Raw genomic sequence first — 26,751 nt, forward strand, 5'->3', positions numbered from 1 at the left:
TTCAGTGGAATTGTCATGGCGATGATAACGTCCGATCAGATCGACCATCTCCACGTACTACGTGACGCAGCTATTCCAAACTCTTCGGAACTAATCCACCTCTCCCATCGGATGAGGTTGTGGAGTTTCGTTTTTCTGAAGAGGCCAACAAGGCCACCTCTTCAGAAAAACGAAACTCCTCGAAAAGTCAAAGAGTGACAATTCTAACGCGCCCCTATTCTCGGCAACTTCGGTACAGGTACCGGTAATTTTTACCTACAAATAAAAAGCGACCTAAAATTCAATAATACCTTGCCACACATCACAAGCTATGCATTTTCCACGCTGTCACAACGTGCAAAATGCATCTTTGATCTGGAAAACTGGTTTTACATTTTCGCGCTACCGAATAACCGTTGATTTTGGGAAATACCGAAAATATTACACAGCCGAAAATTCATTTATAGTACCGTAAAATACCGTTGATCCGCCCCTGCGCCATGTCTTGATCCGCCCCCACGCCATGTCTTGATCCGCCCCCGCGCCATGTCTTGATCCGCCCCCGCGCCATGTCTTGATCCGCCCCCGTGCCATGTCTTGATCCGCCTCCACGCCATGTCTTGATCCGCCCCCACGCCATGTCTTGATCCGCCCCCGGGCCCCACGCCATATCTTGATCCGCCCCAAGCCATGCCTTGATCCGCCCCCGGGGCCCCACACGATGTCTTGATCCGCCCCCGCGCCATGTCTTGATCCGCCCCCATGCCATGTCTTGATCCGCCCCGCGCCATGTCTTGATCCGCCGCCACGCCATGTCGCTTCCCAGCTGGTTTTCGGCAGGGCACGGGAATTAGATCAAGGCTGTGAAGTGCAGTACGATGTACAACAATGTGGAAGATCAGACTCGATATGCACATTTTCATCCTGGACTGGCACGTATTGCGTACAGCAGTGCAAGCGTCGGTTCAACATCGTATTTCGTTGTATACGCCGAAATCGCTTCACAGGTAGAACATCGACAGGGGGCGGGTCAATGGTGCTGTTACGGTAGTCAGACCTCGCTTATCCGGTCCTCTTTTATCCGGATCCCTCGCCATACGGAAGAAAATCCTTCGTTGACAATTTACAGCATATGCCATGCACACATACAGTTTGTGTGTTTGATTATCCGGTTCCCTCGCCTATCCGGATATGTTTCTGGAAAACGGATGTGTGCGGTTATACGAGGTCTGACTGTAGTAAAGTTGCACCGGTGCACCTGAGTAAAGTGAGTAAACCCGGCATGTGAAAATACAATAAACCGTGTAAATATACAAAATTTCGGCTTTTCACGATTTTTGACATTTCGGCGGCGATTTATTTTCAGCGTGGGGTAGAGGGCATGGTATAGTGCGACAGATGCTGTGAAAAAAATCATCGGCGTTTTGGGTCGGTGCCGAATATACATGTAGCCGAAATTAAATAGCTGCCGAAAATTTGTATATTTACAGTACATAAATACCGGCTGTCCTACAATCCTAGAGCAGACACTGTACACGTATAGGATCATCTACACAAAGCACTGAGACAATCCAGAAATGACGTGACCAGCATCATTTCTGGACAGACGTGCATGCCAAGGTGCCGAGCAGCCGAGATAAGAGAGCCCATGGCCCTCAACCCAGGGATGCAAGGTGCAACAGACACCTTGCGTCCAGAAAAACCGGACTCAACCACAGAACACAAGAGAGAAGAGAGCTGGCATAAGAATAAAAAATTAATGTCCATTACTAGTCCATGTACAATGCCTTGAGCACACTGGCAGTTGTCCCATATCTTCAAGTAGGAAAACGCATAAAAAAAGTTAAAGTGAACGGACAGCAAAGCTACTCGTAGACACGACGGCAACAAAATAAAAATAATCCAGGGCGGCAGACAGCAGGAGTGGGAAAGACACGGGCAACAAACTACTGGAGCAACTAGCAACTGTCGATGGAATCCACCATCGCAATCTAGCCAACAGTAAGCAGCTAGCGGAGACAATAACGGCCAGCTTCACAAAACAAAACAAAACGTCCGTGTCATTACGATTACTCTTGAAGACCAGCTTCAAAACAAAAGGAGCAAGACAAGATGCATATTTCTCATACCTCGCCAGTAGGCAGAATAAGATGCAATCGTTGGAGTATGAAAAAGCGAATACGTTACACTAGAGCGAGCCAAGCCATCACACAGCCCATGTCTGTGTGAGAATGGGAACAAGCAGCAGCAGCAGCAGCAGTAGCGGTAACAGCAGTCACTAGACACAGGGGTAGTAAACAAAATAGTCCTGCTCTACGAAAACCTAAAAGCAGGCAGGTGAAAAGGACGTACCAACGAAGAACACGGCGCCGGGGGTCAGGTTTGCGAGTGTGTTGGGGTGGAGGGTGGAGGGGGGGGGGGGAGAGAGAGAGAGAGAGAGAGAGAGAGAGAGAGAGAGAGAGAGAGAGAGAGAGAGAGAGAGAGAGAGAGAGAGAGAGAGAGAGAGAGAGAGAGAGAGAGAGAGAGAGACAGACAAAGAGACAGAGAGAACAAAGACGTGGAGAAGATTAAAACAGAAAAAAACGACAGAACCATTAGGAGCAGTAGACCTGAATGGTGGCGATGCTGCTGCTGGTTGTGCTGGTGCTGCTGCTGCTGGTTAATGGCAGCAGTAGCGCCAGCAGTAGCACCAGTGGCGATGATGGTGGCGGCACTAGCAGCAGTACTAGCAGCAGCAATAGCAGCTACGGACCTCAGCCAAGGACAGGTGACCCCACATAAACTAAAGAGACTCGGGTGTTTCCGAATACAGCAGAGAAGGCTGGGTAGAGCGGGTCAGAAGTGGGTAAGTTGTCAAAGGCCATACCCAGAAACTTGTCATTGCGTTCAAACCAGAGACATCCCTTGTCCATGTCCAGATTCACAGTTATCCAATCTACCTCGGACGGCTGTGCAGTAGACACACATCCATACACATACCCACGGACACGCACACACATACACACACATGCACGCGCGCACGCACACACGTACGCACACACACAGGCATTGTGCAGGAGAATTAGTTCTTCATAGCTGAAGTTCGTTATAGCAGAAATGCACTCACACTATACAAGCAGCAAGTCAGGACTTAGTGAAACCTCTTGAAAAGATAATCAAATTTCAATCGCATCCACAATCTCACAGTTATCTGTTTTGTTCAGTTGGAGTGGTCAGTACGCACTACATAGGATGATTTCTTATCACCAATGTTAGCTTCATCATACGCTACAACTTCTTGCTCCCGCACACCTCCCCCCCCCCCCGCACTTTACCGCATTCCCGTTCGTTAGGCCTGGGAAGCCACATTCGCACTCTCGTGTTGTTGTATGAGCCCATTTAGCCGTGCACGCGCTCCCATATGCACACACTCCTGTAGGTACCGTATTTCCCCGATTGTAAGTCACACTAAAATTCAAGGTAAAAAAGGGGGTGCGACTTACAATCGAGCATGACTTACTACTGAAGTGAATATATCGCAACAATATTGCTCAAACCTGAAAATGGGGGTGCGACTTATAATCGAGTGCGACTTATAATCGGGGAAATACGGTACGCACTCCCGTACGCACGCACTCCACACTCCCGTACACACATGCATACACTCCCGTACACACATGCATACACATGCCACCAGCCAATTCATTTTCCTCGGACGAGTTCCGTACAGTTTGCACATTAACTCCTGAATGCCACCGGCGCAGATAAGAGTGACAAAAAGTCTCAAGATCCTCACACCTCCAGTAACGTTAGCACTAAGGACTGAAACACTGCATACCCCATCGCATAGAGATACCCACTGCAGCAGACTTGTCTTAGGGCGCGTTTGATTGGTCGGATCCGGAACAGGATCGTTCAGAACAGGGGCGCTTGATTGGTCTGCACTGCTTTTGGAGTAATTGGAACATGTTCTGGTCACTCCGACCCCCAAGGCTGGAGCAGCCAGAGCAAGTTGCAAAGCCCAATGAAAACCTGACAGGGCTACGCAATGAGTTAAGTTTTTGTTTCGATTCGAACCGATTCAGACATGTTAAGAGATTTTGTAAATGACGTGGTCAAGTGCATGGAGGTCTCCACTTTCCTTATTGAATTTGTGTTTGTCTTCGAAGCATCTTCTCCAGTTGTGTTTGCCTTTCTAGTTTGTTTCGCCTTCGTCATGGATTCTGGAGCTACTGAGAGGAAGAGTGGCTTCTGTTGGTCCCATTCTCTCAACCTATCCCTGATTACGAGCCGCACACGCCGAGATGAAATGTTTTCGGATGTTAATTACAAAAAGAAAAAGTGGCTGGGCCAAAGTGGCCGCCGACATTGCGGACGAGAACCGCAATCTGAAAGACCTTCCTGCCGCTGAAAATTGTGAGAATCGCTGGAAGAGTCTCATGAGATCTTTTGAAAGTTTCCCAGATAATCAGAACAAAACAGGCGAAGAGCGGAAGAAAGAGCCAAAATATTATAAGGAGATGACTGAGGCAAATCTATCAACTCTGTGGAAATTTGAAGTTCACGGCATGGTGAGCTATCATGAGTTCTCCAATATTTCTGGCAAAAATATGATCTGTTTGTTCTGTTTTCTGTTTGATTGGGAACTGTTGTTCTGACTGCTCCAGTGAATCTGATCTGAATCCGAATTCACCAATCAAACATGCCCCAAGCTAGCATCATCATGAGCTCGGACCCAAGTCAACACATGTGACCGGTGGACAGAGACTTTAAACTCATAAACCAGTGTCCTTGCCGTGCAATCACAAGATTTGTGTGACTTGCTTAGACTTAATTTCGGGAAAGTCCAACATGTCCTGCCCAATATGCAGTGTACGCCTCAGTGTCCTTGCCGTGCAATCACAAGATTTGTGTGACTTGCTTAGACTTGATTTCGGGAAAGTCCAACATGTCCTGCCCAATATGCAGTGTACGAATCAGTGTCCTTGCCGTGCAATCACAAGATTTGTGTGACTTGCTTCGACTTAATTTCGGGAAAGTCCAACATGTCCTGCCCAATATGCAGTGTACGCCTCAGTGTCCTTGCCGTGCAATCACACGATTTGTGTGACTTGCTTCGCCTTAATTTCGGGAAAGTCCAACATGTCCTGCCCAATATGCAGTGTACGCCTCAGTGTCCTTGCCGTGCAATCACAAGATTTGTGTGACTTGCTTCGACTTAATTTCGGGGAAGTCCAACATGTCCTGCCCAATATGCAGTGTACGCCTCAGTGTCCTTCCCGTGCAATCACAAGATTTGTGTGACTTGCTTCGACTTAATTTTGGGAAAGTCCAACCTGTCTTGCCCGATATGCCGTGTACGCCTGGCGAATTGGGTGAGACGAATTCCAAAGCGCAAGTTGATAGACACATCGTACGATAAGTTTCTCTCCGAGAATTCCTCGGCCGAATATGCCTGTGGGAAGAAGGATGAGTGAACTGGGTGAGACGAATCCCAAAGTGCAAGTTGACAGACACATCGTACGATAAGCTTCTCTCCGAGAATTTCTCGGCCGAGTATACCCGTCGGAAGAAGGATGAGTGAATTGGGTGAGACGAATCCCAAAACAAAAGTTGATAGACACATCACACGATAAATTTCTCTCCGAGAATTTCTCGGCCCAGTATGCCCGTCAGAAGAAGGATGAGCCCAGTGTGATATACATGTAAGTCCCATGATTTACTTGGGCCTTGGCAGTGCAATCAAGGGGAAGTCCCATAATGTACTTGGGCCTTGGCAGTGCAATCAAGGGGAAGTCCCATAATGTACTTGCACCTTGGCAGTGCAATCAAGGGGAACATTTCATTTCCATTTCTTTAATTTTCCAGTCAGGGTACTTACAGTCCATTTCAAAACTACAGACGGGCAGTGTTTTCGAAATATTTCAAATTTGGCTGGAACTTTTTGAGAATAGCTTTCGGAATATTGCTCAGGTCCGCTCCACAATTACTCTCATTATGGTTTCTAAACGATTGGATAACAGACGCCCAATTTTGAAAAAATTATGCACAAAGTGATCACAGATTTTATGTGGTATAGATGCTGGCATAACGGTTTTTGCCTAGGTACGCGGGTCTATAGTTTTGAAATGGACTGTAGCACTGTGCATTTGGATGGTACGATATAGAGCATTACAATCATTATGATGGAACAGGTCATGAACAGGTCATGAACAGGTCATGAACAGGTCATGAACAGGTCATGAACAGGTCATGAACAGGTCATGAACAGGTCATGAACAGGTCATGCACAAGAATAGTAGCTTGGAACAGGTCATGCACAAGAATAGTAGCTTGGAACAGGTCATGCACAAGAATAGTAGCTTCGCGCCAAAAGAAAGATTCAGAATTTAAGATGCACTTGACCTACACGAGAGCTGGAAATTGCACTGTTTTCATATCCTGCAATAAGAAACAAAGTTCGCGAGTGAGGCCTCACACGTGTGTGGTTTCAGGTGCCACGACTTGTGCGGCTGAAACTTGTGCGGACTTCACCCCTTTATAGGCCATTCACACGACGTGCAAACTTGGACACACGCGTGCAACTTATTTTTGAACTTGGCCGGAGCATTTGTGCTCACGAGCACGCGAGCATGTGACGGTTGTGGAAAGTGCGCGTAGCAAATGCAGTGCGTGTGTACTATTATTTCAAAAGGGGAATTCAAAAATTTAAAATTTCCCGGCTTTTTCAGATAACTATGGGGCAGGGTGTCAACTGGATCACGGTTTTCAGTGACTTCTTGGTCTGTACACGCGTGCATGTGTGTTGCACGTCGTGTGAATGGCCTATTAGCCTAGACACGTGCGCCCGATGCGTGTGACATGCATCTTGGGGTGATTGCAATGGTGCACACTGCCCCTTGAAACATGATGAAGTTGCGGGTGCGATTCCCAGTTTGTGCAGACTATCACCCCCCCCCCCCCCCAGGAGTTCCATCTGGAGTTGGGTACCTGGCTTCATTTGGGGAGGCAAACGTGACGAGGGAGAGGGGTTGAGCATTGGCCTCACAACGACAAGCGTATTGAAAGCAGAGGTCTCTAACACATCTTGCTCCTATGGTGAGAATTGACGCAGAGGTCTCACCGCTTGCTCCTATGGCGAGAATTGACACAGAGGTCTCTAACACCGCTTGCTCCTATGGTGAGAATAGACGCAGAGGTCTCTAACACCGCTTGCTCCTATGGTGAGAATTGACACAGAGGTCTCTAACACCGCTTGCTCCTATGGTGAGAATTGACACAGAGGTCTCTAACACCGCTTGCTCCTATGGTGAGAATAGACGCAGAGGTCTCTAACACCGCTTGCTCCTATGGTGAGAATTGACACAGAGGTCTCTAACACCGCTTGCTCCTATGGTGAGAATTGACACAGAGGTCTCTAACACCGCTTGCTCCTATGGTGAGAATTGACACAGAGGTCTCTAACACCGCTTGCTCCTATGGTGAGAATAGACACAGAGGTCTCTAACACCGCTTGCTCCTATGGTGAGAATAGACACAGAGGTCTCTAACACCGCTTGCTCCTATGGTGAGAATAGACGCAGAGGTCTCTAACACCGCTTGCTCCTATGGTGAGAATTGACACAGAGGTCTCTAACACCGCTTGCTCCTATGGTGAGAATAGACGCAGAGGTCTCTAACACCGCTTGCTCCTATGGTGAGAATTGACACAGAGGTCTCTAACACCGCTTGCTCCTATGGTGAGAATTGACACAGAGGTCTCTAACACCGCTTGCTCCTATGGTGAGAATAGACACAGAGGTCTCTAACACCGCTTGCTCCTATGGTGAGAATAGACACAGAGGTCTCTAACACCGCTTGCTCCTATGGTGAGAATAGACACAGAGGTCTCTAACACCGCTTGCTCCTATGGTGAGAATAGACACAGAGGTCTCTAACACCGCTTGCTCCTATGGTGAGAATTGACACAGAGGTCTCTAACACCGCTTGCTCCTATGGTGAGAATAGACACAGAGGTCTCTAACACCGCTTGCTCCTATGGTGAGAATAGACACAGAGGTCTCTAACACCGCTTGCTCCTATGGTGAGAATAGACACAGAGGTCTCTAACACCGCTTGCTCCTATGGTGAGAATTGACACAGAGGTCTCTAACACCGCTTGCTCCTATGGTGAGAATTGACACAGAGGTCTCTAACACCGCTTGCTCCTATGGTGAGAATTGACACAGAGGTCTCTAACACCGCTTGCTCCTATGGTGAGAATAGACACAGAGGTCTCTAACACCGCTTGCTCCTATGGTGAGAATTGACACAGAGGTCTCTAACACCGCTTGCTCCTATGGTGAGAATTGACACAGAGGTCTCTAACACCGCTTGCTCCTATGGTGAGAATTGACACAGAGGTCTCTAACACCGCTTGCTCCTATGGTGAGAATTGACACAGAGGTCTCTAACACCGCTTGCTCCTATGGTGAGAATAGACACAGAGGTCTCTAACACCGCTTGCTCCTATGGTGAGAATAGACACAGAGGTCTCTAACACCGCTTGCTCCTATGGTGAGAATAGACACAGAGGTCTCTAACACCGCTTGCTCCTATGGTGAGAATTGACACAGAGGTCTCTAACACCGCTTGCTCCTATGGTGAGAATTGACACAGAGGTCTCTAACACCGCTTGCTCCTATGGTGAGAATTGACACAGAGGTCTCTAACACCGCTTGCTCCTATGGTGAGAATTGACACAGAGGTCTCTAACACCGCTTGCTCCTATGGTGAGAATTGACACAGAGGTCTCTAACACCGCTTGCTCCTATGGTGAGAATAGACACAGAGGTCTCTAACACCGCTTGCTCCTATGGTGAGAATAGACACAGAGGTCTCTAACACCGCTTGCTCCTATGGTGAGAATTGACACAGAGGTCTCTAACACCGCTTGCTCCTATGGTGAGAATAGACACAGAGGTCTCTAACACCGCTTGCTCCTATGGTGAGAATAGACACAGAGGTCTCTAACACCGCTTGCTCCTATGGTGAGAATTGACACAGAGGTCTCTAACACCGCTTGCTCCTATGGTGAGAATTGACACAGAGGTCTCTAACACCGCTTGCTCCTATGGTGAGAATTGACACAGAGGTCTCTAACACCGCTTGCTCCTATGGTGAGAATAGACACAGAGGTCTCTAACACCGCTTGCTCCTATGGTGAGAATAGACACAGAGGTCTCTAACACCGCTTGCTCCTATGGTGAGAATAGACACAGAGGTCTCTAACACCGCTTGCTCCTATGGTGAGAATAGACACAGAGGTCTCTAACACCGCTTGCTCCTATGGTGAGAATTGACACAGAGGTCTCTAACACCGCTTGCTCCTATGGTGAGAATAGACACAGAGGTCTCTAACACCGCTTGCTCCTATGGTGAGAATAGACACAGAGGTCTCTAACACCGCTTGCTCCTATGGTGAGAATAGACACAGAGGTCTCTAACACCGCTTGCTCCTATGGTGAGAATTGACACAGAGGTCTCTAACACCGCTTGCTCCTATGGTGAGAATAGACACAGAGGTCTCTAACACCGCTTGCTCCTATGGTGAGAATAGAGACAGAGGTCTCTAACACCGCTTGCTCCTATGGTGAGAATAGACACAGAGGTCTCTAACACCGCTTGCTCCTATGGTGAGAATTGACACAGAGGTCTCTAACACCGCTTGCTCCTATGGTGAGAATTGACACAGAGGTCTCTAACACCGCTTGCTCCTATGGTGAGAATTGACACAGAGGTCTCTAACACCGCTTGCTCCTATGGTGAGAATAGACACAGAGGTCTCTAACACCGCTTGCTCCTATGGTGAGAATAGACACAGAGGTCTCTAACACCGCTTGCTCCTATGGTGAGAATAGACACAGAGGTCTCTAACACCGCTTGCTCCTATGGTGAGAATAGACACAGAGGTCTCTAACACCGCTTGCTCCTATGGTGAGAATAGACACAGAGGTCTCTAACACCGCTTGCTCCTATGGTGAGAATTGACACAGAGGTCTCTAACACCGCTTGCTCCTATGGTGAGAATTGACACAGAGGTCTCTAACACCGCTTGCTCCTATGGTGAGAATAGACACAGAGGTCTCTAACACCGCTTGCTCCTATGGTGAGAATAGACACAGAGGTCTCTAACACCGCTTGCTCCTATGGTGAGAATAGACACAGAGGTCTCTAACACCGCTTGCTCCTATGGTGAGAATTGACACAGAGGTCTCTAACACCGCTTGCTCCTATGGTGAGAATTGACACAGAGGTCTCTAACACCGCTTGCTCCTATGGTGAGAATTGACACAGAGGTCTCTAACACCGCTTGCTCCTATGGTGAGAATAGACACAGAGGTCTCTAACACCGCTTGCTCCTATGGTGAGAATTGACACAGAGGTCTCTAACACCGCTTGCTCCTATGGTGAGAATTGACACAGAGGTCTCTAACACCGCTTGCTCCTATGGTGAGAATTGACACAGAGGTCTCTAACACCGCTTGCTCCTATGGTGAGAATTGACACAGAGGTCTCTAACACCGCTTGCTCCTATGGTGAGAATAGACACAGAGGTCTCTAACACCGCTTGCTCCTATGGTGAGAATAGACACAGAGGTCTCTAACACCGCTTGCTCCTATGGTGAGAATAGACACAGAGGTCTCTAACACCGCTTGCTCCTATGGTGAGAATAGACACAGAGGTCTCTAACACCGCTTGCTCCTATGGTGAGAATTGACACAGAGGTCTCTAACACCGCTTGCTCCTATGGTGAGAATAGACACAGAGGTCTCTAACACCGCTTGCTCCTATGGTGAGAATAGACACAGAGGTCTCTAACACCGCTTGCTCCTATGGTGAGAATAGACACAGAGGTCTCTAACACCGCTTGCTCCTATGGTGAGAATAGACACAGAGGTCTCTAACACCGCTTGCTCCTATGGTGAGAATAGACACAGAGGTCTCTAACACCGCTTGCTCCTATGGTGAGAATAGACACAGAGGTCTCTAACACCGCTTGCTCCTATGGTGAGAATAGACACAGAGGTCTCTAACACCGCTTGCTCCTATGGTGAGAATTGACACAGAGGTCTCTAACACCGCTTGCTCCTATGGTGAGAATTGACACAGAGGTCTCTAACACCGCTTGCTCCTATGGTGAGAATAGACACAGAGGTCTCTAACACCGCTTGCTCCTATGGTGAGAATAGACACAGAGGTCTCTAACACCGCTTGCTCCTATGGTGAGAATAGACACAGAGGTCTCTAACACCGCTTGCTCCTATGGTGAGAATTGACACAGAGGTCTCTAACACCGCTTGCTCCTATGGTGAGAATTGACACAGAGGTCTCTAACACCGCTTGCTCCTATGGTGAGAATTGACACAGAGGTCTCTAACACCGCTTGCTCCTATGGTGAGAATTGACACAGAGGTCTCTAACACCGCTTGCTCCTATGGTGAGAATTGACACAGAGGTCTCTAACACCGCTTGCTCCTATGGTGAGAATAGACACAGAGGTCTCTAACACCGCTTGCTCCTATGGTGAGAATAGACACAGAGGTCTCTAACACCGCTTGCTCCTATGGTGAGAATTGACACAGAGGTCTCTAACACCGCTTGCTCCTATGGTGAGAATAGACACAGAGGTCTCTAACACCGCTTGCTCCTATGGTGAGAATAGACACAGAGGTCTCTAACACCGCTTGCTCCTATGGTGAGAATTGACACAGAGGTCTCTAACACCGCTTGCTCCTATGGTGAGAATTGACACAGAGGTCTCTAACACCGCTTGCTCCTATGGTGAGAATTGACACAGAGGTCTCTAACACCGCTTGCTCCTATGGTGAGAATAGACACAGAGGTCTCTAACACCGCTTGCTCCTATGGTGAGAATAGACACAGAGGTCTCTAACACCGCTTGCTCCTATGGTGAGAATAGACACAGAGGTCTCTAACACCGCTTGCTCCTATGGTGAGAATAGACACAGAGGTCTCTAACACCGCTTGCTCCTATGGTGAGAATAGACACAGAGGTCTCTAACACCGCTTGCTCCTATGGTGAGAATAGACACAGAGGTCTCTAACACCGCTTGCTCCTATGGTGAGAATAGACACAGAGGTCTCTAACACCGCTTGCTCCTATGGTGAGAATAGACACAGAGGTCTCTAACACCGCTTGCTCCTATGGTGAGAATTGACACAGAGGTCTCTAACACCGCTTGCTCCTATGGTGAGAATAGACACAGAGGTCTCTAACACCGCTTGCTCCTATGGTGAGAATAGAGACAGAGGTCTCTAACACCGCTTGCTCCTATGGTGAGAATAGACACAGAGGTCTCTAACACCGCTTGCTCCTATGGTGAGAATTGACACAGAGGTCTCTAACACCGCTTGCTCCTATGGTGAGAATTGACACAGAGGTCTCTAACACCGCTTGCTCCTATGGTGAGAATTGACACAGAGGTCTCTAACACCGCTTGCTCCTATGGTGAGAATAGACACAGAGGTCTCTAACACCGCTTGCTCCTATGGTGAGAATAGACACAGAGGTCTCTAACACCGCTTGCTCCTATGGTGAGAATAGACACAGAGGTCTCTAACACCGCTTGCTCCTATGGTGAGAATAGACACAGAGGTCTCTAACACCGCTTGCTCCTATGGTGAGAATAGACACAGAGGTCTCTAACACCGCTTGCTCCTATGGTGAGAATTGACACAGAGGTCTCTAACACCGCTTGCTCCTATGGTGAGAATAGACACAGAGGTCTCTAACACCGCTTGCTCCTATGGTGAGAATAGACACAGAGGTCTCTAACACCGCTTGCTCCTATGGTGAGAATAGACACAGAGGTCTCTAACACCGCTTGCTCCTATGGTGAGAATTGACACAGAGGTCTCTAACACCGCTTGCTCCTATGGTGAGAATAGACACAGAGGTCTCTAACACCGCTTGCTCCTATGGTGAGAATAGACACAGAGGTCTCTAACACCGCTTGCTCCTATGGTGAGAATAGACACAGAGGTCTCTAACACCGCTTGCTCCTATGGTGAGAATAGACGACACAGTGTGAACTACATGTACCTTTCCGTACAGGTAGTGACGCTGCCTGGCTGCGCTATCCCTTACTTGTCCAACACGCTGCCTGGCTGCGCTATCCCTTACTTGTCCAACACGCCGCCTGGCTGCGCTATCCCTTACTTGTCCAACACTCTCTTATGCAATCTGTAAGAGAATTTCATGTAGCCATGGCTATGCACATGTAGCGATGGCTATGCACGTGCGGTCTGTATCCCGTATACACGTACCGTATATGACTGGTTTAAAGCCAACATTTAAAGACCTAAACAAAACGAAAAATGGGTATTAAGACTTATTGAGCATAGCCTGAGTGTAAAGATCACAAAAAAATCACAGTTTGCGTGATACTCGGCTGGAGGCCGAGTTTTCCGCATCCGTAGGAACACCACCATCCTCTATGGATCAAGGTGCGGATCCAGCTCCTAAAGCGGTGGGAGGTGAGATCAGACCCACCACCAAAGTGGTCAAAGACCGAAAATCCCATTCGCTGCATCCATGCCACGAGCACGAATTCCCAATTAACTGTGAAGATGACAACTTACGGAGAACGGTGCCTCCTTCGTGCCCGGCAGTGGGTATTGTCCCAGCAGACCACCGTCATGCAGTAGCTTGCCTTTACCAAGATGCCATCCCCAACCCTTCTTGTTCTCGCCCAGCAAGCCAACGTAACCACTGCACTGCTTTCTTGCAGACTCCAACGCAACACCTGTACACGACAGTCACAACAGTCACACCATATAACACTACAATTAATACTATAAATATGATGATGTCATGATGATGTAATGAGGTAATGAGAGAATATTAAAGGGGAAGGTTAAGGCTAAAATCAAAATGTCACCAGTTGTAGTTTTCGGGGTGCTGAGTCGAATGGTCGTGGTCCGAGGAAGCTGAGACGCTCCCTTCCTACTTTAATCCCAATCGAACTCGCGCACTTCCACCGAAACTGGGTGACTGCGCCCTACTAGATGGGGATTTGTATGCAAAATGTCACTAAAAGCGCCATTTCGTTCTGATAAAAGCACGGATGACCGCGATTGGCCCATATGTTGTACTCTTTTGGACGCTGAGTCGACTGGTTTTGGTCCGAGAAAGCTGCGATGCAGCGTTCCTCCTTAATTCCCAATCGAACATGGTTGAACAAGCGGTCACGTGCTCCTGCGTGCCCAAGTCACCTGGTCACCGCGCCAGCAGGCGACAACTTTCACACCAAGGTTCAACTCGAGTGACAGGACTGCACCCAAAAAAGGTCAAAACAGGCTGTAAGTTGTACCCTGCAGGCACGGTAACCAGGTGACTGGTGTACGCAGGAGCACGTGACCGCTTGTTCAACCATGTTCGATTGGGAATAAGGGCCGAACGCTGCATCGCAGCCTTTTCGGACCAAAACCAGTCGACTCAGCGTCCAAAAGACTACAACATATGGACCAATCGCGGTCATTCGTGCTTTTATAAGAACGAAATGGCGCTTTTAGTGACATTTTGCATACAAATCCCCATCTAGTAGGGCGCAGTCACCCAGTTTCAGTGGAAGTGCGCGAGTTCGATTGGGATTAAAGTAGGAAGGGAGCGTCTCAGATTCCTGACCAAGACCATTCGACTCAGCACCCCGAAGACTACAACTGGTGAAATTTTGATTTTAGCCTTAACTTCCCCTTTAATAACACGTATACGCACACACACACACACACACACAAAGACCTCCCCCCCCCCCCCCCCCCCCCCCCCCCTACAGTCTGAAGAATGCATTCCGATATGATAACATACAGAACCATTATGTACCCTGCACATACTGGCTACATGTGGCAGCAGAGTGAGCAATGTGAGAGGCCAACACGTGACACCTACGCTTCTGCCCACTCATGTGAACACTTGATCGTGCTATAATTAATGTTACTGCAAAGACCAGGAATTTCCGGCGGAGTTTTATGTTCAACAACTTCCGTATGTGGTCAAGCCCTCGGTTCGCACCCTGACAGTGCGTTCTCCACCTTCTAACATGCTGTTATCGTCAAACATGACTGTATGCTGATGACAGCATGTTATTGTATCAGCACTTCACTTGTCGGAGAGCACGGCAAACTTACAGATACTGAAAAATGAAACGCTACTGAAAACCCGCTTTTGAGACATACCGAAAACATTACACCAGTGAAAACCTCTGGGTTCACAGTTCGGTAAGGCGGGTGACCTCTAGCTAAGGAACAGCAGCAGAACAATGTGTTGCACTGTGGCGCGAGAGCGCCTCGTCATGCGAGAACGCCCCACCTTGATTTACAGCCAGGGAAAGGAAAATTGTACGGCAGAGTGCAACTGTTTTTCTTTACGGTGTGAGAGCCTTAGGGCAGCAAGGTTCACCCTTGGCATGTTCTTGTGTGGAAATCACATCTGCTCCAAGGTAAACTGAGTACATACTGTCTGACTTCACACACATGCAGCAGTGTGTGAGTACAAGGTACGTGTGTGTGAAAAGGGGGTTAATCGGCGGCATTCTCTGCAGTAAAATCAAAAATCTGCGGCACGTTCTGCAAGTTTTTCACCCTCCTAGCAGAGGATATGAGAGCTAGTTTCATGATGGAGTACTTTTCACACTTTCCTTTGCCGTCACAAGCGGAATGAGAGTGAAGATCTTGGAGAGACCTGCACTCACCTACACTGACAAGAGCAATGACAACGTGCCCAAATAGATCGCATAGAAAGCTTTTATGCTGCTTTCTGAGTAGTAATTTTACTAATTTATGGGCAAAAACTCAGATTCCGCGGGCAAAAGTGTGGATTCCGGGATTTCCGCGGATGATGGACATTTCAGCGAATAATTCCGCAGCAACGCGTTTTTCAAAGGGGACAGACGCGTGTGCAGGTACGTGTGTGTAGGTATTGGGTACGTGTAGGAACTGTGTACGTGTTGTATGACAGGACAACCCCCGGCCCCACAACACGACAAGGTGGTGGGACGTTCCACTGTGGCACTTTACGATACATGCGTACCCTACCACCCACCCTACACATACACTACACACACACACACACAATAAAGAGTACGGCGCCGTAGCTTCACAAGACATACAATCTAACAAATCTCGCGAATAATGCAATCCAGGAAATTTGCCGTGGCAGACCCCCGTCTGGAGCGGCACACCATGTGTTTCATTACCTTGCTATGTACCACACACACACACACACACGCACACACATTTCCATGTCGAACTGAAAAGAAACCGTATGTGTGCATAGCATACACATTCCTGTGCATGATAAACTTGGGCTGGAATTTCATTTGGTCAGTGCACACATACTGCCATGGCACACATACTACCATGGCACACATACTGCCATGGCACACATACTGCCATGGCACATAGACTACTGCTACATGTAACTGATATGCATATTGTTAGATTGACAGCATGTACTAGTTCTGAACTAGTATTGGGTTTTATGCTGACCTTTCATACAAACTTCCAGTCAACTTGCCCATCATGCTGGCGGCTTATACTGGGCATATAAACCTCATACAAACCCCATATAGACCGCCACCATAGAAACAGGAAGAAGTTGACTGTCAGTTTGTATGAAGGTCAGCATAAGTATAATACATCCCACTAGTACGCTTGTACGTGAAATATAAACCATCATACAAACCTCGGCTTCGCCTCGGTTTGTATGTCGGTTTATATTTCACGTACAAGCGTACTGTTGGGTTGTATCATATACACAATAATACCATGTAACTGATAGGCAGTCACACTGTGCATCGACTGCTTACACAGCTGCATAATGCCGTTTTTTATTTTTATTTTTTATTTTAGGCCAAACTAAAGAAGGTGTGTGGTTCGACTCACCCGACCGACCGTACAATTTCAGCCCGACCGTAACTTTTTTTCGGCGGGCTGTCGTGTGACTGACGTACGTGGACTGAACACGTCCACGTCTACGTGCTGTGCGGCGTGAGTCTGCGGACGCAGGCGGCTCCTTTTGGACTTGACTTGTAGTTGTACTGCAGTGCAGTGCAGTGAGTGGTACGACTGCTGCCTTGTGCTGGTAGTAGAGTCTACTCGATACGCGTATACAGTGTATTTACATGTACTAAAAAATATATTTAAAAAAACAAAAATCCGCCCGCCCGCCCGCCCGTAAAAAAAATGTCCATGTTAGTCGAACCACACACCTTCTTTAGTTTGGCCTTACTATTATTTTTTCGGCAACGCAGATGATGATGATGAACTGATATGTATTGCTGATGATACACACACACAGCATAGTGACTATTAGTTATACTGAATGAACTTTATGCAAACACCCCTACTACATGTATGTCTCTCAGAGTCTCCACTGTCACTGTCACTGTCACGCCGATTATTTTATTGGAATAAGTTTCATTTCCTGATTTGGCAAAAAACTACTTTACGGAATAAATTAATCGTAAAAATCAAATTATTGAATTATGGAAAGCCAACATCGTGGACCAATGTCAGCTGCTGACACGGACAAGACGTCGTAGGCTTTCTGAAGGCCAGACACACCCCGCACAAAAGTCTTACCTAGCACTGCTTCGGATCCTGCACTGGACGGCCACCGCACCATCCAACTATGCTGTCCATCTTTGAAGCCGTATTTCGTTCGTGCTAGATCCGACGACTGAGCTACTGGCTCACGATGCATTACATACGGATCCTCCGTTACTCGCATGTTAGGGGAGTGATCGTGGGGACTCCAGCTATTCAAAAAGCTACGAAGCATTGCTCGAAAGGCTTGAGATGATTCGATCCGGAGGTACTGAAAACAATCTTTCATTGTTTTACTTTTCTGCGCACGCTTCGGGACGAGCTCCAGAACCAGAGGCTTCCATAATCTCGGACCTCCATTACGAATTACTCTCTCCCACTGCTTACAAACACAACTACATCGTCCTAATTCTTTCAGGGAAAGGTAGCTGAAGATGGCACCCAATGCCAAATCGCCACCAGAAACCTTCTCTTGCACAGCCATTTCTCGACTGGTTGTCTGGGCGATAAAGATCAAGTTTTTTTCTTTTTTTTGCTTGCTAGCATGCTCCGGCCCCAGCTGTACATACTTTTATGTACAAATGCGCGCTTGCACGTGCGTTTTCTCCTATCCAGGGAGTCGACTCCCTGGATAGCCTAGCCGTTTCACACTCGCGTCTTTCTGTGACGTCGTTTTCAACCAAAACGTCGACTTGCTGTACAAGTCGATTCACACACACACACACATCGAACACTTCGTTTTGCCAACATTGCAACAATCAGCAACATTTTTAGCAGTCCATGGGCAAAAAATAACGGCATGCGGGCGCGAGTATATTCAAAATAAAAAAATCTTGGGGAGCGGAAGTCATTGGAAGCGTAAATCTGGCACCAGATCCGCAACAGGCAAGCTTCGGCCTCATTATTAATATTATCAAACGTTTTCGTCATGGTGAAGGTGAAGATACGAACAAAGGTGTAGTATCCCTGCCTTGCCAGTACTGAACTGTAGCTGACTACTACTACTAGTACTAGTACTACATCTATAATTATACTGACCTCGAATCATGTCACATGTACACGTACACGCACTGCATGACTCTTGTCACTCCTTTGCTGACAAGCCTGCAAAGCTAATTATATCACTTCTCACCACTTGTGTTTCTCTTGCGCTTGTTGGATTGCATACTACATAATTATCTTTGCTAGTTTAGATCATGACACCTGTATGTACCTGTATGTACATGTAGAACTAACACCCACATGTTGTACTGTACCTCCCTGACCCTGACTGAGGTCATGCGGACAGTCATGACTCATGACCCTTTCTAGATCCTGTTTGCATCCATTTGCTAATGCCCTCCCTGGCCTCTGTTCTCCTCCAAAGTTCGGTTTGCTTCTTTCATCCTAATACATTTAGATACTGTTGCTATGCCTTCCCAAGTTCTGTTTGGACTGACACAACAGACTTTTGCCCTTTTTCATGACTCATGGCTCATGCAGACTCTATGATGATCTCCTTCCTTTTCGCCCTATAAAAGCTGCCATGCTTTCATTTCTTTATAACATAACAGAGTCCCTCCTGGCAGATTGAGCCGGAGCAGTCATATTCCTTTCCTGAGAGTCCCTCCAGGCAGATTGAGCCGGAGCAGTTGTATACATAACTTCAGGCAGATTGAGCCGAAGAATATAATATTAGTCAGTCTTCTTGTGTGTGCCTCCTGATACCACTCGGCGACCTATTACAAAGGCACCGGTATGAAAAGAAAAGAACGGAACCGTCATTTACTCTTCTCTGCGTGCTTGTGCGCTTATGAACTCTTTGTGTTCCCTCTGTTGACGCTTCAAAATCGCTCTATTGACACTGCAAAATCGCTCTGTTGACGCCGCAAAATTGCTTATCATCTCCCTCCCTCCCCCCCCCCTCTCTCTCTCTCTCTCTCTCTCTCTCTCTCTCTCTCTCTCTCTCTCTCTCTCTCCCCGTAGCTCTCTCCCATTTGAAATTCGCTTCCATAGAATTGGGCAACATTGCCCGTTTGGCCTTGCGAAGTAAAATAAAAATCAACAACAACAACCTCAATGTCAAAGTCGAAGAGAACGGAAGAAGAAAATTCTTTTGACAGATGCAGCTAGCAGGTTGCATCACTTTAAATTTCCCCGCCAAGATCTCTGCGCATGCGGATAGGCCAGACAAGAGTTCAAGACGACAAAAAAGACGAAGACGTGGCCGGCCGAAGACTCTGCCCACAGGGCCGCGTCTGCGTTTTGAAGTCTTCAGCTCACGTTTTGGGGATTCCCGCGATCGCCTAGGCAACGAAGACGAAGACGCGAATAAAGACGTGAGTGTGAAACGCCTACAACATGACGCACACCTAGCCTAGGGCCCGGTGTAAGGCCGATTCCACACTACGCCGAAAGTGGCTTTGCCTTGAAGGCATAAAGTGGCTTATAAAGTGAAGCTGCATTCACACCTACAAGTGTCGATCACGGGACTTTGCTTTGAAGGTTAGACTGTGAGGCTTTCCTGTGCTTGATGTAGCAACGGCGGTAGTGGAGAGGCTCTTTGTTGGTCCAAATATCACCCATTTTCGCGTGCCCAATCTTGAAATTTGACCACGCTAGCGCGCGCTGTGTAGGCGGATTCCAGATCATAGGTCGAATATTTGTCAACCTCGCCAACAGGCATTCCGGTGGCCGTTTTCGTTGTGTATGTCTCGTACAGTCCTTTCGCCTTCGTTTTCATGTTGTCAATTTTGGAATGGACGATCGACGCAGTATAGATTGCCTCCTCCCGGAGCTGTTCAGCAAACAAATTCAGCTTGATGGCGATCTCCTCCGGCGTAGCTCCTGCGAACTGTACCGCCCGGAGGTCGCCTCAAATGTCCGCTCCAAAGCTCGATCAGCTTGCCCTCAAGCTCCTGGCTACACATGACCCTAGGCATTGTTGACAGCCCACAACTCACCACAACTGAAAGATACGACAGGGAACACATTCGGAAAAAATCGAAAGGCTGAAGAAAAGTCAGAAAAGTGTCCTGAAAAGGTAAAAAGTTGCCTTGAAAGAGGGTGCTGGTGTTGCTTTGTAGACAACAAGCACTTTTCACTTTCGAGCGTTCCTCAAAGTGATCGCCATGGCAACTTGCCTGAAAAGTGCCTGAAAAATGGCTTTTTAGGCAGGATTTGGTGTAGTGTGGAATCGGCCTAATATGCCCGAAACTTTGCCGAAAATGCTTTTGGGAAATTCTCGTAAACCTTGCCGAAAATGCTCCCAAACTTTGCCGAAAATGCCCGGGAAATGCTCACTTTTTTGTAATCCTCAGCACACGTCGTCAAAACCAGGCTCCCTGGTCAACACCATATTTTCAATTCATAAACTACTCAACAAGAAGCTAACCCACGGAATGCGGAAGTAACGTTCTTGTTTGGGAAGTTTTTCTTCTCTCAATTTTGATACACAACGGCCAAGTGCTCCGTTTCCCCCAAAATGCTGCATCACGAGCCCAAAGTGCTGGGTTCGCGGATTGTATCGAAAATGCTCAAAAAATGCCGGCATATTACACGCCCGTACGGGGGCCTACGCACGCCTGGTAAAAAGAAAAAGAAAAAAATTATGTTTGCCGCCGGCCCTAGGCTATGCTAGGGCTATAGCGCGAGCGCGTTAGCTAGCTACGCGTATCGTCTGGTAAAAAGAAAAAGAAAAAAGAAATCATATCCATAACCAGGGAGTAGTACTACTCCCTGTCCATAACAAAGAAAACTAACTACTACAATACGACTGTACTATACTGTGCGTGTAGTACTGTAGTAGTAGTAGTACACTGTAGTAGAATTGATTATTTTGATAAGGAAGGCCCTACAGCTACAGACGTTGCCGTCTTGTTACAGGGAACCCTAAGTGCTCTTTACAGAGCGAAACAAAAACGGATAGATGCTCAACCTGACGACACGAGACAGGCAGAGAATTCCACCTATCAGCGCCAAGGAAAGAAATAGAGAACATGCCATATCTAGTGGTAGCAGCGGGCAAAGAAAGTGAAGAGAATGATTGCCCTCTAGTGCGCCTCTCGGTGCAAGTAGCAGCCGACTGGAGGGTGAACATTGAGGAAAGAAGAGGACTTGTAAGCTGATGAATACAGCGGAAAACAAAAATAAAAAGCCTCAAGTTGAGACGAGATTCGAGGGAGTATAACTTAGCGTGCCGCAAAACAAAGACAGTCGGGGTACGGCGAGGGAGACCAAAAACCTTTTTCATGCTGATATGACTTAAAGTAACAACGTGTCGTTGTTGTGTTTATTTTAATTCGCAAACCAAACGGGCAGATCTGCCCAATGAAAAGGTGGCGAGTTAAAAAACACCTTTTCCGTCTTCTTATTGCGTGACTATTTGTAGCTCAGCTGCCTCTCGGTATTGAGCAAGTCTTGGACCATTGTGGACAGCCTGGAACCTCTGTTTTTTGTTCATAATTAATTTTATACCGTTTTACTGACTCACTACTATAGTCTGTTTCAAAAAGATTTACAATCAGGTTTGGGTCTTAAAAATTATGAAGATAAGGGAAATTTGGACAACCAAGTACATAGAATGGCTTGTCAGGACACGGCAAATTGTTCTGTGAAGGTTTCGGAACAATTGGACCAACCGTTAAGGAGTTAGAATTTCGGCCAGGTTTCCGGCCTTTTCCCATGGTTTACAATTTGCCCAGGAAGCCAGTATCGATTTTTTTATCAAAACCCACGATTTATCCTTTCCTTTTTGGCCTTGTGGTTACGAATGCTGTCTGCTGACCATGAAGTTGTGAGTTCAAATCCCAACCTATCCTCAAGTCAAACTTTTTTTTCATTGTTTTGGTGATCAAGCTGGTACATACAAGACAAAGAAGATGGCTGCACCAAACGACTTGTTGTTGGAGCTCGCGCTTCCTGTCGAACTGACTGACACTTGACTGGCTCACGCCATGTGAACACACCCACAACACTGCAATGGTGTGAGTGAATTATAATGGAAGTCATCACGCTGTAGCTTTTTGAGATTTCTTTTAGTATTTCAAGATCGCCAATTTATTTGAATTTAGCAGTCAACGCCGTCTTCTATCATCGTTCACAAGCGTCTGCTTTTCTCAAAATGTCGTCGAAGTCACACGGATAGCTTTGCGAAGTCATGGCCTTGGGAATATGTCCGTGTCGATGTCGTTTTCGTCACACGGTGAGTAAATTGCATCGCAGCTCAAAGAAACTATTTTGGTCACAAAACGAATTGGGACCCATGCAGCTCGTCAACATTTACAACACTTTCGTTTCGACATGTCCTCTCTGACTCCATTATCGATACGAGGAAGAACTCATTTGTTGTAAACCAGACGTACATGACAGTATCAACGTGAGTGAGTTGTCATTTTTCCTGCTTTCGCGCGGAATATTTCTTCGAGTTCACAGTGAGTTTTTCCAGGCAGCGCTCGAGTGCTCATACGGTAAGACGCCAAACTCCGCGGGCGATCGCCAGGGTTGTAAATCTTTTTGAAACGGACTGTAGTAGTACTTTAGATTGGCATGGTACCAAGAGTAGGGGGTTACATGTACAGTACAGTGTATGTACTCTTGTTGGTACATGATGACATGAACCGACTAAACTAACTTACTTGAACATCAAGTACATGTACACAAGAGGTACACAAAAGGAAGTATAATAATTATAGGGCTGTTTTTTGTTGTAACTCAGAGTTTCATGGCAAAAACCAATCATCAGACGTACATGTACATGTACATACAGTATCATTATAACCCAACACTGGTTAAACACCAGTATTAGATACATTTTTGTTTCATGCTGTCAATCTAACAATGTACACGTACATGTACATACAGTACAGGTACATAAAAAAAGTGAGCTCAGCAAAAGCAGGTACAAGGTATTTAGAAAAGCGATCCTGTCAGCTTTTCTATTATCAGTCCTGGTGATGTCCTAGATAGGACATCACGGAACCCAGCATGCCCCAGCATACATACTATGCTGTTCCCATAGTAATCGTGACACGTGACTCGCGTCCGAGGAAGATGAACATGTCGCACTCAAAACAAACGCAACGAAGGCCTTTCGTCTCAAAAGCAATTATTATAGTTGTCGTTCTCCTGGCGGCTTGCCTCAAGCGGGTCGAGATTCGTATCTTGCCTCTTACCTTCACGAATTTTATTTTCCTCGTTGTGGAGTACGCCTGGACAAAGGAACTGGCAAGCGAATCGTTTTGGTCGCATTGAAAATTGCAAGTGCACAAGAGGATTGGCGAAGCAATTTGTGTTCGCACTTTCAGCAGAGCAGTAGCTGCTGCTGCGATAAAGTTTTTACTTTCGCCATTGGCTTCAGGCAGCAGAAGGATCTGGCTGAAAGCGATGGCGATACGTCCATGACCACCACGTCCTGGGTTGATATCCAAGAAAGACCGTCCAAGGTCCAGTTTTAGCCAAGAGCTGTCGTATCCAAGAAATCAAAAACGCCAACAGCAAGCTTTGGCCAAATAATATCCTCCAGGCAGTAATTTACGGGCCTAGCGCCTGCTGGCTCGTCTTCCTCCTCTGCATGGCCAGGTTTGGGGCGAAATGAACGCACGGGGCGTGAACATGGTGAAGAAACATTCCAAAGGCAAAATATTCAAAATTAGAACCAATCGTTTCCAAAGAAGCGCCGCGTGGCTACGAGAAACCCCACATGAAATCCCCAAACGAAAACGGCCATTCGGTCGGGTATTCGATGGAGAATCGAATATACACTACCTCAATCCCCGCCGATGTCTGATATTCTCCGCCTATTCCCTCAAACTTGACCAATTCGGAAAGAAATCCATCGCCATTACGATCGTGCATCCTCCACATACATTCAGAAATGCTCACGCAGCACTTCTTTTCATCGCGTGTGCGCGACCGACTCTTCCATGACAACTCTGGGACAGGTAACCAATCAGACTCATTCAGAGTGCGATGTCCTAGATAGGACATCTCCCTGACTGATTATTGTGTTCACATGGCAGAAAAAACGACATCGCTATGCTACGTAAGTTTCTACGTAAGGTGCTCGGTATTTCACTTAGGCTACGTAAGTCTCTACGTAAGGTGCTCGGTATTAGATCTACCAACGCGTGGTAGCCGTGTGCTGTGCACGTGCACGGCAGACATTGTGTTCAGTGCATGCAGTCCGCGGATCCGTGTTCGGATGTGCATGCGCGAGGAACTTCCTTCTTTGGAACTGCTTCTTGCATGAGCTGTTTCGGATATTTCGTCTCATGGCCTGGCTTATTTCGTTTCGGCGCTGCTGAGACCTCCTTTCGCGGAATATTATTCAATGACAGGTGAGTTGACCAGTTGCCTTTGATTCATTTGCTTGTGTTGACTCTTTCATTCAGGAAAAGTGTGCTGATTTTGGGGCGGAATGCAATAAATAATGGAAAAGTTGACAGGATCTCTTTTCTAAATTTTGCTTTTCTGCTGCCGAGCTGCGAGGCCTCCTTTTACGGAATACTCGATGACAGGTGATCTCTAAGTTGACCGGTTTCCTTCGATTCATTTGCTTATGTTCACCTTTCATTTACGGAAACGTGTGCTGACTTTATTCGGATTTAGATCCATTTTTATCTCTTTGCCCTTGTCTACAGTGTGCGAAGAACGCGAGTTCAACTTCTTGACGGTAAGGGTTATGTTAGATGTGTTGTCGAAATACTCATATTCATTGTACATTGGTACGTTACAAGTAAGGCACTGGTCAGTAGCATACTATCGTTGGCAGTTCCCAATCTGGAGGGAAAGGTTCAAGTACCAATTGACCGAGTTTGCAAAATAAATTCGCATATCAGGGGAAATCTCTATTGTGGAGAGGTTCAGTAACTTGTTTGTTTCATACGAAACAAGCCAATGGGTGCAGTCTCGTCTCGTGAAAATCTCGTACTTGTATGATTGGATTTGTTTAGTCAAGTCTGGGCTGTTTGATTTGTGAGTACCGCCGAGATTGCACTGCCCCAAATAAAGTTTCGTGCCGCCAAAGCAAGAATTACGATCTGCAATCTGTTTGTAGTACCTGTAAGAATGTGAAGTACATGTATCGTACTTTCTCTGTTGCTGTTTCAGTTGCCGTCATGTTGCTAAAGAAAGGTTCAGTAGAGAGGTTCTGCAAAACGAAAATTCGAACGAAGTTTCGCGACAGTCCTTGCGAAAGTGTGTGCGAATTTTTGCACGAACTTTGCGTTCTGCACATTTTCGTAGTTTGCGCGGGCCAAGTGCCATGACCCGATCTCACGAAATTTCCTACGACAGTTCATTTCGCGTTCCCTGCAAGTTTCGCGTCCAAAGGTCCGAAGTTTCGCACTTCATGATGTAGAGCGAAAGTTTGTACGCATTTTCGTTTTGCAGAATCTCTCTAGTGACTCAATTGTTTCATACGAGACGAGTCAATGAGTCGGTGTGGCTTAGAATCTTTCGCTGTAGAAGAAATCTATTCGTATGTCTATTGGAGATATAATTGTATTCTCTGGTTATAAAATAGGTTAAGCTCACAGAATAAATACCATCGGTCCCTTGGAGTTCGTAAAGAGGTTCGACTGGATATCATTCATTCTCACCAAAAGATGTGTAAGATTTTATTATTGTGGAGTGCCTTGTTTATCTCTCAGTACCTCCAATCATAGCCTTGCCCCTTTTCTCCTCAGGATCAGTGTAGTTGTTGGAATGAGGTTTTGGACTCAGCAATGTATTCGTTTACATTTTAATACATGTTTATTGTTCCTCCTTTGCTGTGTTGTTTTAGACAATCGTGGACTAACAGTTTGAAGTCATTGAACTACTTCCAAAAGTTGTATCGACATCAACAGGATTACGATTTCAGTTTCAATATTATGCTGGATGACCTTATCACGATAACCCATGACTATAAACCATTATAAAAACAGAATCAACAAAAACATCTGCGACACGCACCTGGCGCATGGCTACATTTCTCAAATAAATCTGATTGAGGGTGGAGAAATCTGAAATATCTGAAAGGCAAGACAATTTTATGACAGTCATGAAATTCTGCAACAGCAACATGCACAGAATGACCTCCGTATAAAAAAAGTATCACCGCCACTGCTCACATGTTTCCCCGCAGAAGAACATGCATTATGCTAGTGCCATTTTCTGCAAGAAAAGGCTTGCATGTCAATGCGTATAATAATTATGGTATTGAT

The 26,751-nt window shown here is 46.8% G+C and overlaps 1 protein-coding gene across 1 annotated transcript; it reads right to left on the bottom strand.

Annotated features, from left to right (window-relative positions):
- Positions 1–1,722: 1,722 nt before the first annotated feature.
- Positions 1,723–18,092, bottom strand: LOC135820702 (F-box/SPRY domain-containing protein 1-like). The gene is made up of 3 exons (XM_065333707.1): positions 17,603–18,092; positions 13,604–13,767; positions 1,723–2,927 (listed from the first exon to the last, which is right to left on the bottom strand). Exons 1-3 carry the CDS (start codon positions 18,048–18,050, stop codon positions 2,733–2,735), a joined length of 807 nt encoding a protein of 268 aa, XP_065189779.1. The 5' UTR covers positions 18,051–18,092; the 3' UTR covers positions 1,723–2,732.
- Between the last annotated feature and the right edge of the window lie 8,659 nt (positions 18,093–26,751).

The sequence above is a fragment of the Sycon ciliatum genome, chromosome 7 (assembly GCF_964019385.1).
Source record: "Sycon ciliatum chromosome 7, ocSycCili1.1, whole genome shotgun sequence".
Lineage (NCBI taxonomy): Eukaryota > Metazoa > Porifera > Calcarea > Leucosolenida > Sycettidae > Sycon > Sycon ciliatum.